The sequence below is a fragment of the Salmo salar genome, chromosome ssa26, assembly GCF_905237065.1.
Source record: "Salmo salar chromosome ssa26, Ssal_v3.1, whole genome shotgun sequence".
Classification (NCBI taxonomy): domain Eukaryota; kingdom Metazoa; phylum Chordata; class Actinopteri; order Salmoniformes; family Salmonidae; genus Salmo; species Salmo salar.
The window spans coordinates 30,972,250-30,988,325 of record NC_059467.1 but is presented as its reverse complement, the minus strand read 5'-3'; the positions used below and the strand labels follow the sequence as shown (position 1 = coordinate 30,988,325).

Sequence of the window (16,076 nt, the reverse complement as noted above, 5' to 3'; positions counted from 1 at the left end):
AAACCAACCAAACTAACTAACCATCCATCTAAGAGTAATACCAACAACACTAAGGAAACCAACCAAACTAACTAACCATCCATCTAACAGTAATACCAACAACACTAAGGAAACCAACCAAACTAACTAACCATCCATCTAACAGTAATACCAACAACACTAAGGAAACCAACCAAACTAACTAACCATCCATCTAACAGTAATACCAACAACACTAAGGAAACCAACCAAACTAACTAACCATCCATCTAGAGTAATACCAACAACACTAAGGAATCCTACCAAACTAACTAACCATCCATCTAGAGTAATACCAACAACACTAAGGAAACCAACCAAACTAACTAACCATCCATCTAGGGTAATACCAACAACACTAAGGAAACCAACCAAACTAACTAAGCATCCATCTAACAGTAATACCAACAACACTAGGGAATCCTACCAAACTAACTAACCATCCATCTAACAGTAATACCAACAACACTAAGGAAACCAACCAAACTAACTAACCATCCATCTAGAGTAATACCAACAACACTAAGGAAACCAACCAAACTAACTAACCATCCATCTAACAGTAATACCAACAACACTAAGGAATCCTACCAAACTAACTAACCATACATCTAACAGTAATACCAACAACACTAAGGAAACCAACCAAACTAACTAACCATCCATCTAGAGTAATACCAACAACACTAAGGAATCCTACCAAACTAACTAACCATCCATCGAACAGTAATACCAACAACACTAAGGAATCCTACCAAACTAATTAACCATCCATCTAGAGTAATACCAACAACACTAAGGAAACCAACCAAACTAACTAACCATCCATCTAACAGTAATACCAACAACACTAAGGAAACCAACCAAACTAACTAACCATCCATCTAACAGTAATACCAACAACACTAAGGAAACCAACCAAACTAACTAACCATCCATCTAACAGTAATACCAACAACACTAAGGAAACCTACCAAACTAACTAACCATCCATCTAAGAGTAATACCAACAACACTAAGGAATCCTACCAAACTAACTAACCATCCATCTAACAGTAATACCAACAACACTAAGGAATCCTACCAAACTAACTAACCATCCATCTAATAGTAATACCAACAACACTAAGGAATCCTACCAAACTAACTAACCATACATCTAGAGTAATTCCAACAACACTAAGGAAACCAACCAAACTAACTAACCATCCATCTAACAGTAATACCAACAACACTAAGGAAACCAACCAAACTAACTAACCATCCATCTAGAGTAATACCAACAACACTAAGGAATCCTACCAAACTAACTAACCATCCATCTAGAGTAATACCAACAACACTAAGGAAACCAACCAAACTAACTAACCATCCATCTAGGGTAATACCAACAACACTAAGGAAACCAACCAAACTAACTAAGCATCCATCTAACAGTAATACCAACAACACTAGGGAATCCTACCAAACTAACTAACCATCCATCTAACAGTAATACCAACAACACTAAGGAAACCAACCAAACTAACTAACCATCCATCTAGAGTAATACCAACAACACTAAGGAAACCAACCAAACTAACTAACCATCCATCTAACAGTAATACCAACAACACTAAGGAATCCTACCAAACTAACTAACCATACATCTAACAGTAATACCAACAACACTAAGGAAACCAACCAAACTAACTAACCATCCATCTAGAGTAATACCAACAACACTAAGGAATCCTACCAAACTAACTAACCATCCATCGAACAGTAATACCAACAACACTAAGGAATCCTACCAAACTAATTAACCATCCATCTAGAGTAATACCAACAACACTAAGGAAACCAACCAAACTAACTAACCATCCATCTAACAGTAATACCAACAACACTAAGGAAACCAACCAAACTAACTAACCATCCATCTAACAGTAATACCAACAACACTAAGGAAACCAACCAAACTAACTAACCATCCATCTAACAGTAATACCAACAACACTAAGGAAACCTACCAAACTAACTAACCATCCATCTAAGAGTAATACCAACAACACTAAGGAATCCTACCAAACTAACTAACCATCCATCTAACAGTAATACCAACAACACTAAGGAATCCTACCAAACTAACTAACCATCCATCTAATAGTAATACCAACAACACTAAGGAATCCTACCAAACTAACTAACCATACATCTAGAGTAATACCAACAACACTAAGGAAACCAACCAAACTAACTAACCATCCATCTAACAGTAATACCAACAACACTAAGGAAACCAACCAAACTAACTAACCATCCATCTAGAGTAATACCAGCAACACTAAGGAAACCAACCAAACTAACTAACCATCCATCTAACAGTAATACCAACAACACTAAGGAATCCTACCAAACTAACTAACCATACATCTAACAGTAATACCAACAACACTAAGGAAACCAACCAAACTAACTAACCATCCATCTAACAGTAATACCAACAACACTAAGGAAACCAACCAAACTAACTAACCATCCATCTAGAGTAATACCAACAACACTAAGGAAACCAACCAAACTAACTAACCATCCATCTAACAGTCATACCAACAACACTAAGGAATCCTACCAAACTAACTAACCATCCATCTAGAGTAATACCAAGAACACTAAGGAAACCAACCAAACTAACTAACCATCCATCTAGAGTAATACCAAGAACACTAAGGAAACCAACCAAACTAACTAACCATCCATCTAGAGTAATACCAACAACACTAAGGAAACCAACCAAACTAACTAACCATCCATCTAACAGTCATACCAACAACACTAAGGAATCCTACCAAACTAACTAACCATCCATCTAGAGTAATACCAAGAACACTAAGGAAACCAACCAAACTAACTAACCATCCATCTAGAGTAATACCAAGAACACTAGGGAAACCAACCAAACTAACTAACCATCCATCTAACAGTAATACCGACAACACTAAGGAAACCAACCAAACTAACTAACCATCCATCTAGAGTAATACCAACAACACTAAGGAATCCTACCAAACTAACTAACCATCCATCTAACAGTAATACCAACAACACTAAGGAAACCAACCAAACTAACTAACCATCCATCTAAGAGTAATACCAACAACACTAAGGAAACCAACCAAACTAACTAACCATCCATCTAACAGTAATACCAATAACACTAAGGAAACCAACCAAACTAACTAACCATCCATCTAACAGTAATACCAACAATACTAAGGAAACCAACCAAACTAACTAACCATCCATCTAACAGTAATACCAACAACACTAAGGAAACCAACCAAACTAACTAACCATCCATCTAACAGTAATACCAACAACACTAAGGAATCCTACCAAACTAACTAACCATACATCTAACAGTAATACCAACAACACTAAGGAAACCAACCAAACTAACTAACCATCCATCTAGAGTAATACCAACAACACTAAGGAATCCTACCAAACTAACTAACCATCCATCGAACAGTAATACCAACAACACTAAGGAATCCTACCAAACTAATTAACCATCCATCTAGAGTAATACCAACAACACTAAGGAAACCAACCAAACTAACTAACCATCCATCTAACAGTAATACCAACAACACTAAGGAAACCAACCAAACTAACTAACCATCCATCTAACAGTAATACCAACAACACTAAGGAAACCAACCAAACTAACTAACCATCCATCTAACAGTAATACCAACAACACTAAGGAAACCTACCAAACTAACTAACCATCCATCTAAGAGTAATACCAACAACACTAAGGAATCCTACCAAACTAACTAACCATCCATCTAACAGTAATACCAACAACACTAAGGAATCCTACCAAACTAACTAACCATCCATCTAATAGTAATACCAACAACACTAAGGAATCCTACCAAACTAACTAACCATACATCTAGAGTAATACCAACAGCACTAAGGAAACCAACCAAACTAACTAACCATCCATCTAACAGTAATACCAACAACACTAAGGAAACCAACCAAACTAACTAACCATCCATCTAGAGTAATACCAACAACACTAAGGAAACCAACCAAACTAACTAACCATCCATCTAACAGTAATACCAACAACACTAAGGAATCCTACCAAACTAACTAACCATACATCTAACAGTAATACCAACAACACTAAGGAAACCAACCAAACTAACTAACCATCCATCTAGAGTAATACCAACAACACTAAGGAATCCTACCAAACTAACTAACCATCCATCGAACAGTAATACCAACAACACTAAGGAATCCTACCAAACTAATTAACCATCCATCTAGAGTAATACCAACAACACTAAGGAAACCAACCAAACTAACTAACCATCCATCTAACAGTAATACCAACAACACTAAGGAAACCAACCAAACTAACTAACCATCCATCTAACAGTAATACCAACAACACTAAGGAAACCAACCAAACTAACTAACCATCCATCTAACAGTAATACCAACAACACTAAGGAAACCTACCAAACTAACTAACCATCCATCTAAGAGTAATACCAACAACACTAAGGAATCCTACCAAACTAACTAACCATCCATCTAACAGTAATACCAACAACACTAAGGAATCCTACCAAACTAACTAACCATCCATCTAATAGTAATACCAACAACACTAAGGAATCCTACCAAACTAACTAACCATACATCTAGAGTAATACCAACAACACTAAGGAAACCAACCAAACTAACTAACCATCCATCTAACAGTAATACCAACAACACTAAGGAAACCAACCAAACTAACTAACCATCCATCTAGAGTAATACCAACAACACTAAGGAAACCAACCAAACTAACTAACCATCCATCTAACAGTAATACCAACAACACTAAGGAATCCTACCAAACTAACTAACCATACATCTAACAGTAATACCAACAACACTAAGGAAACCAACCAAACTAACTAACCATCCATCTAACAGTAATACCAACAACACTAAGGAAACCAACCAAACTAACTAACCATCCATCTAGAGTAATACCAACAACACTAAGGAAACCAACCAAACTAACTAACCATCCATCTAACAGTCATACCAACAACACTAAGGAATCCTACCAAACTAACTAACCATCCATCTAGAGTAATACCAAGAACACTAAGGAAACCAACCAAACTAACTAACCATCCATCTAGAGTAATACCAAGAACACTAAGGAAACCAACCAAACTAACTAACCATCCATCTAGAGTAATACCAACAACACTAAGGAAACCAACCAAACTAACTAACCATCCATCTAACAGTCATACCAACAACACTAAGGAATCCTACCAAACTAACTAACCATCCATCTAGAGTAATACCAAGAACACTAAGGAAACCAACCAAACTAACTAACCATCCATCTAGAGTAATACCAAGAACACTAGGGAAACCAACCAAACTAACTAACCATCCATCTAACAGTAATACCGACAACACTAAGGAAACCAACCAAACTAACTAACCATCCATCTAGAGTAATACCAACAACACTAAGGAATCCTACCAAACTAACTAACCATCCATCTAACAGTAATACCAACAACACTAAGGAAACCAACCAAACTAACTAACCATCCATCTAAGAGTAATACCAACAACACTAAGGAAACCAACCAAACTAACTAACCATCCATCTAACAGTAATACCAATAACACTAAGGAAACCAACCAAACTAACTAACCATCCATCTAACAGTAATACCAACAACACTAAGGAAACCAACCAAACTAACTAACCATCCATCTAACAGTAATACCAACAACACTAAGGAATCCTACCAAACTAACTAACCATACATCTAACAGTAATACCAACAACACTAAGGAAACCAACCAAACTAACTAACCATCCATCTAGAGTAATACCAACAACACTAAGGAATCCTACCAAACTAACTAACCATCCATCGAACAGTAATACCAACAACACTAAGGAATCCTACCAAACTAATTAACCATCCATCTAGAGTAATACCAACAACACTAAGGAAACCAACCAAACTAACTAACCATCCATCTAACAGTAATACCAACAACACTAAGGAAACCAACCAAACTAACTAACCATCCATCTAACAGTAATACCAACAACACTAAGGAAACCAACCAAACTAACTAACCATCCATCTAACAGTAATACCAACAACACTAAGGAAACCTACCAAACTAACTAACCATCCATCTAAGAGTAATACCAACAACACTAAGGAATCCTACCAAACTAACTAACCATCCATCTAACAGTAATACCAACAACACTAAGGAATCCTACCAAACTAACTAACCATCCATCTAATAGTAATACCAACAACACTAAGGAATCCTACCAAACTAACTAACCATACATCTAGAGTAATACCAACAACACTAAGGAAACCAACCAAACTAACTAACCATCCATCTAACAGTAATACCAACAACACTAAGGAAACCAACCAAACTAACTAACCATCCATCTAGAGTAATACCAACAACACTAAGGAAACCAACCAAACTAACTAACCATCCATCTAACAGTAATACCAACAACACTAAGGAATCCTACCAAACTAACTAACCATACATCTAACAGTAATACCAACAACACTAAGGAAACCAACCAAACTAACTAACCATCCATCTAACAGTAATACCAACAACACTAAGGAAACCAACCAAACTAACTAACCATCCATCTAGAGTAATACCAACAACACTAAGGAAACCAACCAAACTAACTAACCATCCATCTAACAGTCATACCAACAACACTAAGGAATCCTACCAAACTAACTAACCATCCATCTAGAGTAATACCAAGAACACTAAGGAAACCAACCAAACTAACTAACCATCCATCTAGAGTAATACCAAGAACACTAAGGAAACCAACCAAACTAACTAACCATCCATCTAGAGTAATACCAACAACACTAAGGAAACCAACCAAACTAACTAACCATCCATCTAACAGTCATACCAACAACACTAAGGAATCCTACCAAACTAACTAACCATCCATCTAGAGTAATACCAAGAACACTAAGGAAACCAACCAAACTAACTAACCATCCATCTAGAGTAATACCAAGAACACTAGGGAAACCAACCAAACTAACTAACCATCCATCTAACAGTAATACCGACAACACTAAGGAAACCAACCAAACTAACTAACCATCCATCTAGAGTAATACCAACAACACTAAGGAATCCTACCAAACTAACTAACCATCCATCTAACAGTAATACCAACAACACTAAGGAAACCAACCAAACTAACTAACCATCCATCTAAGAGTAATACCAACAACACTAAGGAAACCAACCAAACTAACTAACCATCCATCTAACAGTAATACCAATAACACTAAGGAAACCAACCAAACTAACTAACCATCCATCTAACAGTAATACCAACAACACTAAGGAAACCAACCAAACTAACTAACCATCCATCTAACAGTAATACCAACAACACTAAGGAAACCAACCAAACTAACTAACCATCCATCTAGAGTAATACCAACAACACTAAGGAATCCTACCAAACTAACTAACCATCCATCTAGAGTAATACCAACAACACTAAGGAAACCAACCAAACTAACTAACCATCCATCTAGGGTAATACCAACAACACTAAGGAAACCAACCAAACTAACTAAGCATCCATCTAACAGTAATACCAACAACACTAGGGAATCCTACCAAACTAACTAACCATCCATCTAACAGTAATACCAACAACACTAAGGAAACCAACCAAACTAACTAACCATCCATCTAGAGTAATACCAACAACACTAAGGAAACCAACCAAACTAACTAACCATCCATCTAACAGTAATACCAACAACACTAAGGAATCCTACCAAACTAACTAACCATACATCTAACAGTAATACCAACAACACTAAGGAAACCAACCAAACTAACTAACCATCCATCTAGAGTAATACCAACAACACTAAGGAATCCTACCAAACTAACTACCCATCCATCTAACAGTAATACCAACAACACTAAGGAATCCTACCAAACTAACTAACCATCCATCTAGAGTAATACCAACAACACTAAGGAAACCAACCAAACTAACTAACCATCCATCTAACAGTAATACCAACAACACTAAGGAAACCAACCAAACTAACTAACCATCCATCTAACAGTAATACCAACAACACTAAGGAAACCAACCAAACTAACTAACCATCCATCTAACAGTAATACCAACAACACTAAGGAAACCTACCAAACTAACTAACCATCCATCTAAGAGTAATACCAACAACACTAAGGAATCCTACCAAACTAACTAACCATCCATCTAACAGTAATACCAACAACACTAAGGAATCCTACCAAACTAACTAACCATCCATCTAATAGTAATACCAACAACACTAAGGAATCCTACCAAACTAACTAACCATACATCTAGAGTAATACCAACAACACTAAGGAAACCAACCAAACTAACTAACCATCCATCTAACAGTAATACCAACAACACTAAGGAAACCAACCAAACTAACTAACCATCCATCTAGAGTAATACCAACAACACTAAGGAAACCAACCAAACTAACTAACCATCCATCTAACAGTAATACCAACAACACTAAGGAATCCTACCAAACTAACTAACCATACATCTAACAGTAATACCAACAACACTAAGGAAACCAACCAAACTAACTAACCATCCATCTAACAGTAATACCAACAACACTAAGGAAACCAACCAAACTAACTAACCATCCATCTAGAGTAATACCAACAACACTAAGGAAACCAACCAAACTAACTAACCATCCATCTAACAGTAATACCAACAACACTAAGGAATCCTACCAAACTAACTAACCATCCATCTAGAGTAATACCAAGAACACTAAGGAAACCAACCAAACTAACTAACCATCCATCTAGAGTAATACCAAGAACACTAAGGAAACCAACCAAACTAACTAACCATCCATCTAAGAGTAATACCAACAACACTAAGGAAACCAACCAAACTAACTAACCATCCATCTAAGAGTAATACCAAGAACACTAAGGAAACCAACCAAACTAACTAACCATCCATCTAAGAGTAATACCAAGAACACTAAGGAAACCAACCAAACTAACTAACCATCCATCTAGAGTAATACCAAGAACACTAAGGAAACCAACCAAACTAACTAACCATCCATCTAGAGTAATACCAACAACACTAAGGAAACCAACCAAACTAACTAACCATCCATCTAGAGTAATACCAAGAACACTAAGGAAACCAACCAAACTAACTAACCATCCATCTAAGAGTAATACCAACAACACTAAGGAAACCAACCAAACTAACTAACCATCCATCTAGAGTAATACCAACAACACTAAGGAATCCTACCAAACTAACTAACCATCCATCTAACAGTAATACCAACAACACTAAGGAATCCTACCAAACTAACTAACCATCCATCTAACAGTAATACCAACAACACTAAGGAAACCAACCAAACTAACTAACCATCCATCTAGAGTAATACCAACAACACTAAGGAAACCAACCAAACTAACTAACCATCCATCTAGAGTAATACCAAGAACACTAGGGAAACCAACCAAACTAACTAACCATCCATCTAACAGTAATACCAACAACACTAAGGAAACCAACCAAACTAACTAACCATCCATCTAGAGTAATACCAACAACACTAAGGAATCCTACCAAACTAACTAACCATCCATCTAACAGTAATACCAACAACACTAAGGAAACCAACCAAACTAACTAACCATCCATCTAAGAGTAATACCAACAACACTAAGGAAACCAACCAAACTAACTAACCATCCATCTAACAGTAATACCAACAACACTAAGGAAACCAACCAAACTAACTAACCATCCATCTAACAGTAATACCAACAACACTAAGGAAACCAACCAAACTAACTAACCATCCATCTAACAGTAATACCAACAACACTAAGGAAACCAACCAAACTAACTAACCATCCATCTAGAGTAATACCAACAACACTAAGGAATCCTACCAAACTAACTAACCATCCATCTAGAGTAATACCAACAACACTAAGGAAACCAACCAAACTAACTAACCATCCATCTAGGGTAATACCAACAACACTAAGGAAACCAACCAAACTAACTAAGCATCCATCTAACAGTAATACCAACAACACTAGGGAATCCTACCAAACTAACTAACCATCCATCTAACAGTAATACCAACAACACTAAGGAAACCAACCAAACTAACTAACCATCCATCTAGAGTAATACCAACAACACTAAGGAAACCAACCAAACTAACTAACCATCCATCTAACAGTAATACCAACAACACTAAGGAATCCTACCAAACTAACTAACCATACATCTAACAGTAATACCAACAACACTAAGGAAACCAACCAAACTAACTAACCATCCATCTAGAGTAATACCAACAACACTAAGGAATCCTACCAAACTAACTAACCATCCATCGAACAGTAATACCAACAACACTAAGGAATCCTACCAAACTAATTAACCATCCATCTAGAGTAATACCAACAACACTAAGGAAACCAACCAAACTAACTAACCATCCATCTAACAGTAATACCAACAACACTAAGGAAACCAACCAAACTAACTAACCATCCATCTAACAGTAATACCAACAACACTAAGGAAACCAACCAAACTAACTAACCATCCATCTAACAGTAATACCAACAACACTAAGGAAACCTACCAAACTAACTAACCATCCATCTAACAGTAATACCAACAACACTAAGGAATCCTACCAAACTAACTAACCATCCATCTAACAGTAATACCAACAACACTAAGGAATCCTACCAAACTAACTAACCATCCATCTAATAGTAATACCAACAACACTAAGGAATCCTACCAAACTAACTAACCATACATCTAGAGTAATACCAACAACACTAAGGAAACCAACCAAACTAACTAACCATCCATCTAACAGTAATACCAACAACACTAAGGAAACCAACCAAACTAACTAACCATCCATCTAGAGTAATACCAACAACACTAAGGAAACCAACCAAACTAACTAACCATCCATCTAACAGTAATACCAACAACACTAAGGAATCCTACCAAACTAACTAACCATACATCTAACAGTAATACCAACAACACTAAGGAAACCAACCAAACTAACTAACCATCCATCTAACAGTAATACCAACAACACTAAGGAAACCAACCAAACTAACTAACCATCCATCTAGAGTAATACCAACAACACTAAGGAAACCAACCAAACTAACTAACCATCCATCTAACAGTCATACCAACAACACTAAGGAATCCTACCAAACTAACTAACCATCCATCTAGAGTAATACCAAGAACACTAAGGAAACCAACCAAACTAACTAACCATCCATCTAGAGTAATACCAAGAACACTAAGGAAACCAACCAAACTAACTAACCATCCATCTAAGAGTAATACCAACAACACTAAGGAAACCAACCAAACTAACTAACCATCCATCTAAGAGTAATACCAAGAACACTAAGGAAACCAACCAAACTAACTAACCATCCATCTAAGAGTAATACCAAGAACACTAAGGAAACCAACCAAACTAACTAACCATCCATCTAACAGTAATACCAACAACACTAAGGAATCCTACCAAACTAACTAACCATCCATCTAGAGTAATACCAACAACACTAAGGAATCCAACCAAACTAACTAACCATCCATCTAGAGTAATACCAAGAACACTAAGGAAACCTACCAAACTAACTAACCATCCATCTAGAGTAATACCAAGAACACTAAGGAAACCAACCAAACTAACTAACCATCCATCTAGAGTAATACCAAGAACACTAAGGAAACCAACCAAACTAACTAACCATACATCTAGAGTAATACCAACAACACTAAGGAAACCAACCAAACTAACTAACCATCCATCTAGAGTAATACCAAGAACACTAAGGAAACCAACCAAACTAACTAACCATCCATCTAAGAGTAATACCAACAACACTAAGGAAACCAACCAAACTAACTAACCATCCATCTAAGAGTAATACCAAGAACACTAAGGAAACCAACCAAACTAACTAACCATCCATCTAACAGTAATACCAAGAACACTAAGGAAACCAACCAAACTAACTAACCATCCATCTAAGAGTAATACCAACAACACTAAGGAAACCAACCAAACTAACTAACCATCCATCTAAGAGTAATACCAAGAACACTAAGGAAAGCTGGTGACTGACAGGGACGATGACTAGACCGAGGTCATGATGACTCTAGTAAGACATCCACCAGCAGGACTTTGACAGACAGACAGACAGACAGACAGACAGACAGACAGACAGACAGACAGACAGACAGACAGACAGACAGACAGACAGACAGACAGACAGACAGACAGGGACACAAGGGAGCGTCTGGTCTGCTCCACCCTCAGTCTCACCGTCGATGATTCTCTTGACCCTCCAGATGCGCAGGGTGATGATGAGGCTGATGGCGTCCCAGGGGCTGCTGGGGCCATTGGCTACCGTGGAGGCTACCATAGGGGCCAGGGACAACACGATGACTGCCCCGTCAAACACCTGCAGGGAGCAGACACACAGACACACACACGCAAGCACACACACATGCCCACACATGCAGGCATGTGTACACACAAACACACACACACATCACATGCCACATTGTCACAGACTTAGGAGATATTACACGCTGTCATTAGGAGATATTACACACTGTCATTAGGAGATATTACACACTGTCATTAGGAGATATTACACACTGTTATTAGGAGATATTACACACTGTCATTAGGAGATATTACACACTGTCATTAGGAGATATTACACACTGTCATTAGGAGATATTACACACTGTTATTAAAGAAGATATTACACACTGTCATTAGGAGATATTACACACTGTCATTGGGAGATATTACACACTGTCATTAGGAGATATTACACACTGTTATTGGGAGATATTACACACTGTCATTAGGTGATATTACACACTGTCATTAGGAGATATTACACACTGTCATTAGGAGATATTACACACTGTCATTAGGAGATATTACACACTGTCATTAGGAGATATTATACACTGTTATTAAAGGAGATATTACACACTGTCATTAGGAGATATTACACACTGTTATTAAAGGAGATATTACACACTGTCATTGGGAGATATTACACACTGTCATTAGGTGATATTACACACTGTTATTAAAGGAGATATTACACGCTGTCATTAGGAGATATTACACACTGTTATTGGGAGATATTAGACACTGTCATTATGTGATATTACACACTGTTATTAAAGGAGATATTACACGCTGTCATTAGGAGATATTACACACTGTCATTAGGTGATATTACACACTGTTATTAAAGGAGATATTACACACTGTCATTGGGAGATATTACACACTGTCATTAGGTGATATTACACACTGTTATTAAAGGAGATATTACACACTGTCATTAGGATATATTACACACTGTTATTAAAGGAGATATTACACACTGTCATTAGGAGATATTACACACTGTCATTAGGAGATATTACACACTGTCATTGGGAGATATTACACACTGTCATTAGGTGATATTACACACTGTTATTAAAGGAGATATTACACAGTGTCATTAGGAGATATTACACACCGTCATTAGGAGATATTACACACTGTTATTAAAGGAGATATTACACACTGTCATTAGGATATATTACACACTGTTATTAAAGGAGATATTACACACTGTCATTAGGTGATTTTACACACTGTTATTAAAGGAGATATTACACACTGTTATTAGGAGATATTACACACTGTCATTAGGAGATATTACACACTGTCATTAGGAGATATTACACACTGTCATTAGGAGATATTACACGCTGTCATTAGGAGATATTACACACTGTCATTAGGAGATATTACACACTGTCATTAGGCGATATTACACACTGTCATTAAGAGATATTACACACTGTTATTAGGAGATATTACACACTGTTATTAGGAGATATTACACACTGTCATTAGGAGATATTACACACTGTCATTAGGAGATATTACACACTGTTATTAGGAGATATTACACACTGTCATTAGAAGATATTACACACTGTCATTAGGAGATATTACACACTGTCATTAGGAGATATTACACACTGTCATTAGGAGATATTACACACTGTCATTAGGAGATATTACACACTGTTATTAAAGGAGATATTACACACAGTCATTAGGAGATATTACACACTGTCATTAGGAGATATTACACACTGTCATTAGGAGATATTACACGCTGTCATTAGGAGATATTACACACTGTTATTAAAGGAGATATTACACACTGTCATTAGGAGATATTACACACTGTTATTAAAGGAGATATTACACACAGTCATTAGGAGATATTACACACTGTTATTAAAGGAGATATTACACACTGTCATTAGGAGATATTACACGCTGTCATTAGGATATATTACACACTGTTATTAAAGGAGATATCACACACTGTCATTAGGAGATATTACACACTGTCATTAGGTGATATTACACACTGTCATTAGGAGATATTACACACTGTTATTAAAGGAGATATTACACACTGTCATTAGGAGATATTACACACTGTCATTAGGAGATATTACACACTGTCATTAGGAGATATTACACTGTTATTAAAGGAGATATTACACACTGTCATTAGGAGATATTACACACTGTCATTAGGAGATATTACACACAGTCATTAGGAGATATTACACACTATTATTAAATGAGATATTACACACTGTCATTAGGAGATATTACACACTGTCATTAGGAGATATTACACACTGTCATTAGGAGATATTACACACTGTCATTAGGAGATATTACACACTGTCATTAGGAGATATTACACACTGTTATTAAAGGAGATATTACACACTGTCATTAGGAGATATTACACACTGTCATTAGGAGATATTACACACTGTCATTAGGAGATATTACACACTGTCATTAGGAGATATTACACACTGTCATTAGGTTATATTACACACTGTCATTAGGAGATATTACACACTGTTATTAGGAGATATTACACACTGTTATTAGGAGATATTACACACTGTCATTAGGAGATATTACACACTGTCATTAGGAGATATTACACACTGTCATTAGGAGATATTACACACTGTTTTTAGGAGATATTACACACTGTTATTAGGAGATATTACACACTGTCATTAGGAGATATTACACACTGTCATTAGGAGATATTACACGCTGTCATTAGGAGATATTACACACTGTCATTAGGTGATATTACACACTGTCATTAGGAGATATTACACACTGTTATTAGGAGATATTACACACTGTTATTAGGAGATATTACACACTGTCATTAGGAGATATTACACACTGTCATTAGGAGATATTACACACTGTCATTAGGAGATATTACACACTGTCATTAGGAGATATTACTCACTGTCATTAGGTGATATTACACACTGTTTTTAGGAGATATTACACACTGTCATTAGGAGATATTACACGCTGTCATTAGGAGATATTACACACTGTCATTAGGAGATATTACACGCTGTCATTAGGAGATATTACACACTGTTTTTAGGACATATTACACACTGTTATTAGGAGATATTATATTGAGGTTTATATGAGGAAGATTACAATGCACGCAGACTTTGTGGCAGCATTTAACATTTAACAACTGTAATGTGAATTGATTTGTGGAAGAAAAAAAATTCAATGATAAAACTCATGATTTCTCGAGGGAAAGTTATTATATTTTCAGTACTTGCTATGAAGCTTGCGTAATTAATCTTACCTCTACTTTGTTCTCAATGTAGTCCCAAATCCCAAGGACTACAATCCTGAAGACAGTCTGTGAAAAGAGGGAGAGCGAGA

The 16,076-nt window shown here is 36.5% G+C and overlaps 1 protein-coding gene across 1 annotated transcript in view; it reads right to left on the bottom strand.

Moving 5' to 3' along the window:
- The window catches only part of LOC106587632 (transmembrane protein 266), a 127,509-nt gene that overhangs the window by 57,390 nt on the left and 54,043 nt on the right, over positions 1-16,076 (bottom strand). The window contains exons 6-7 of the mRNA XM_014176200.2: positions 15,997-16,053; positions 12,564-12,702 (exon numbers count right to left, since the gene is read on the bottom strand). Coding sequence (XP_014031675.2) covers positions 12,564-12,702; positions 15,997-16,053 — 196 coding nt within the window. The remainder of the gene's footprint in view (positions 1-12,563; positions 12,703-15,996; positions 16,054-16,076) is intronic.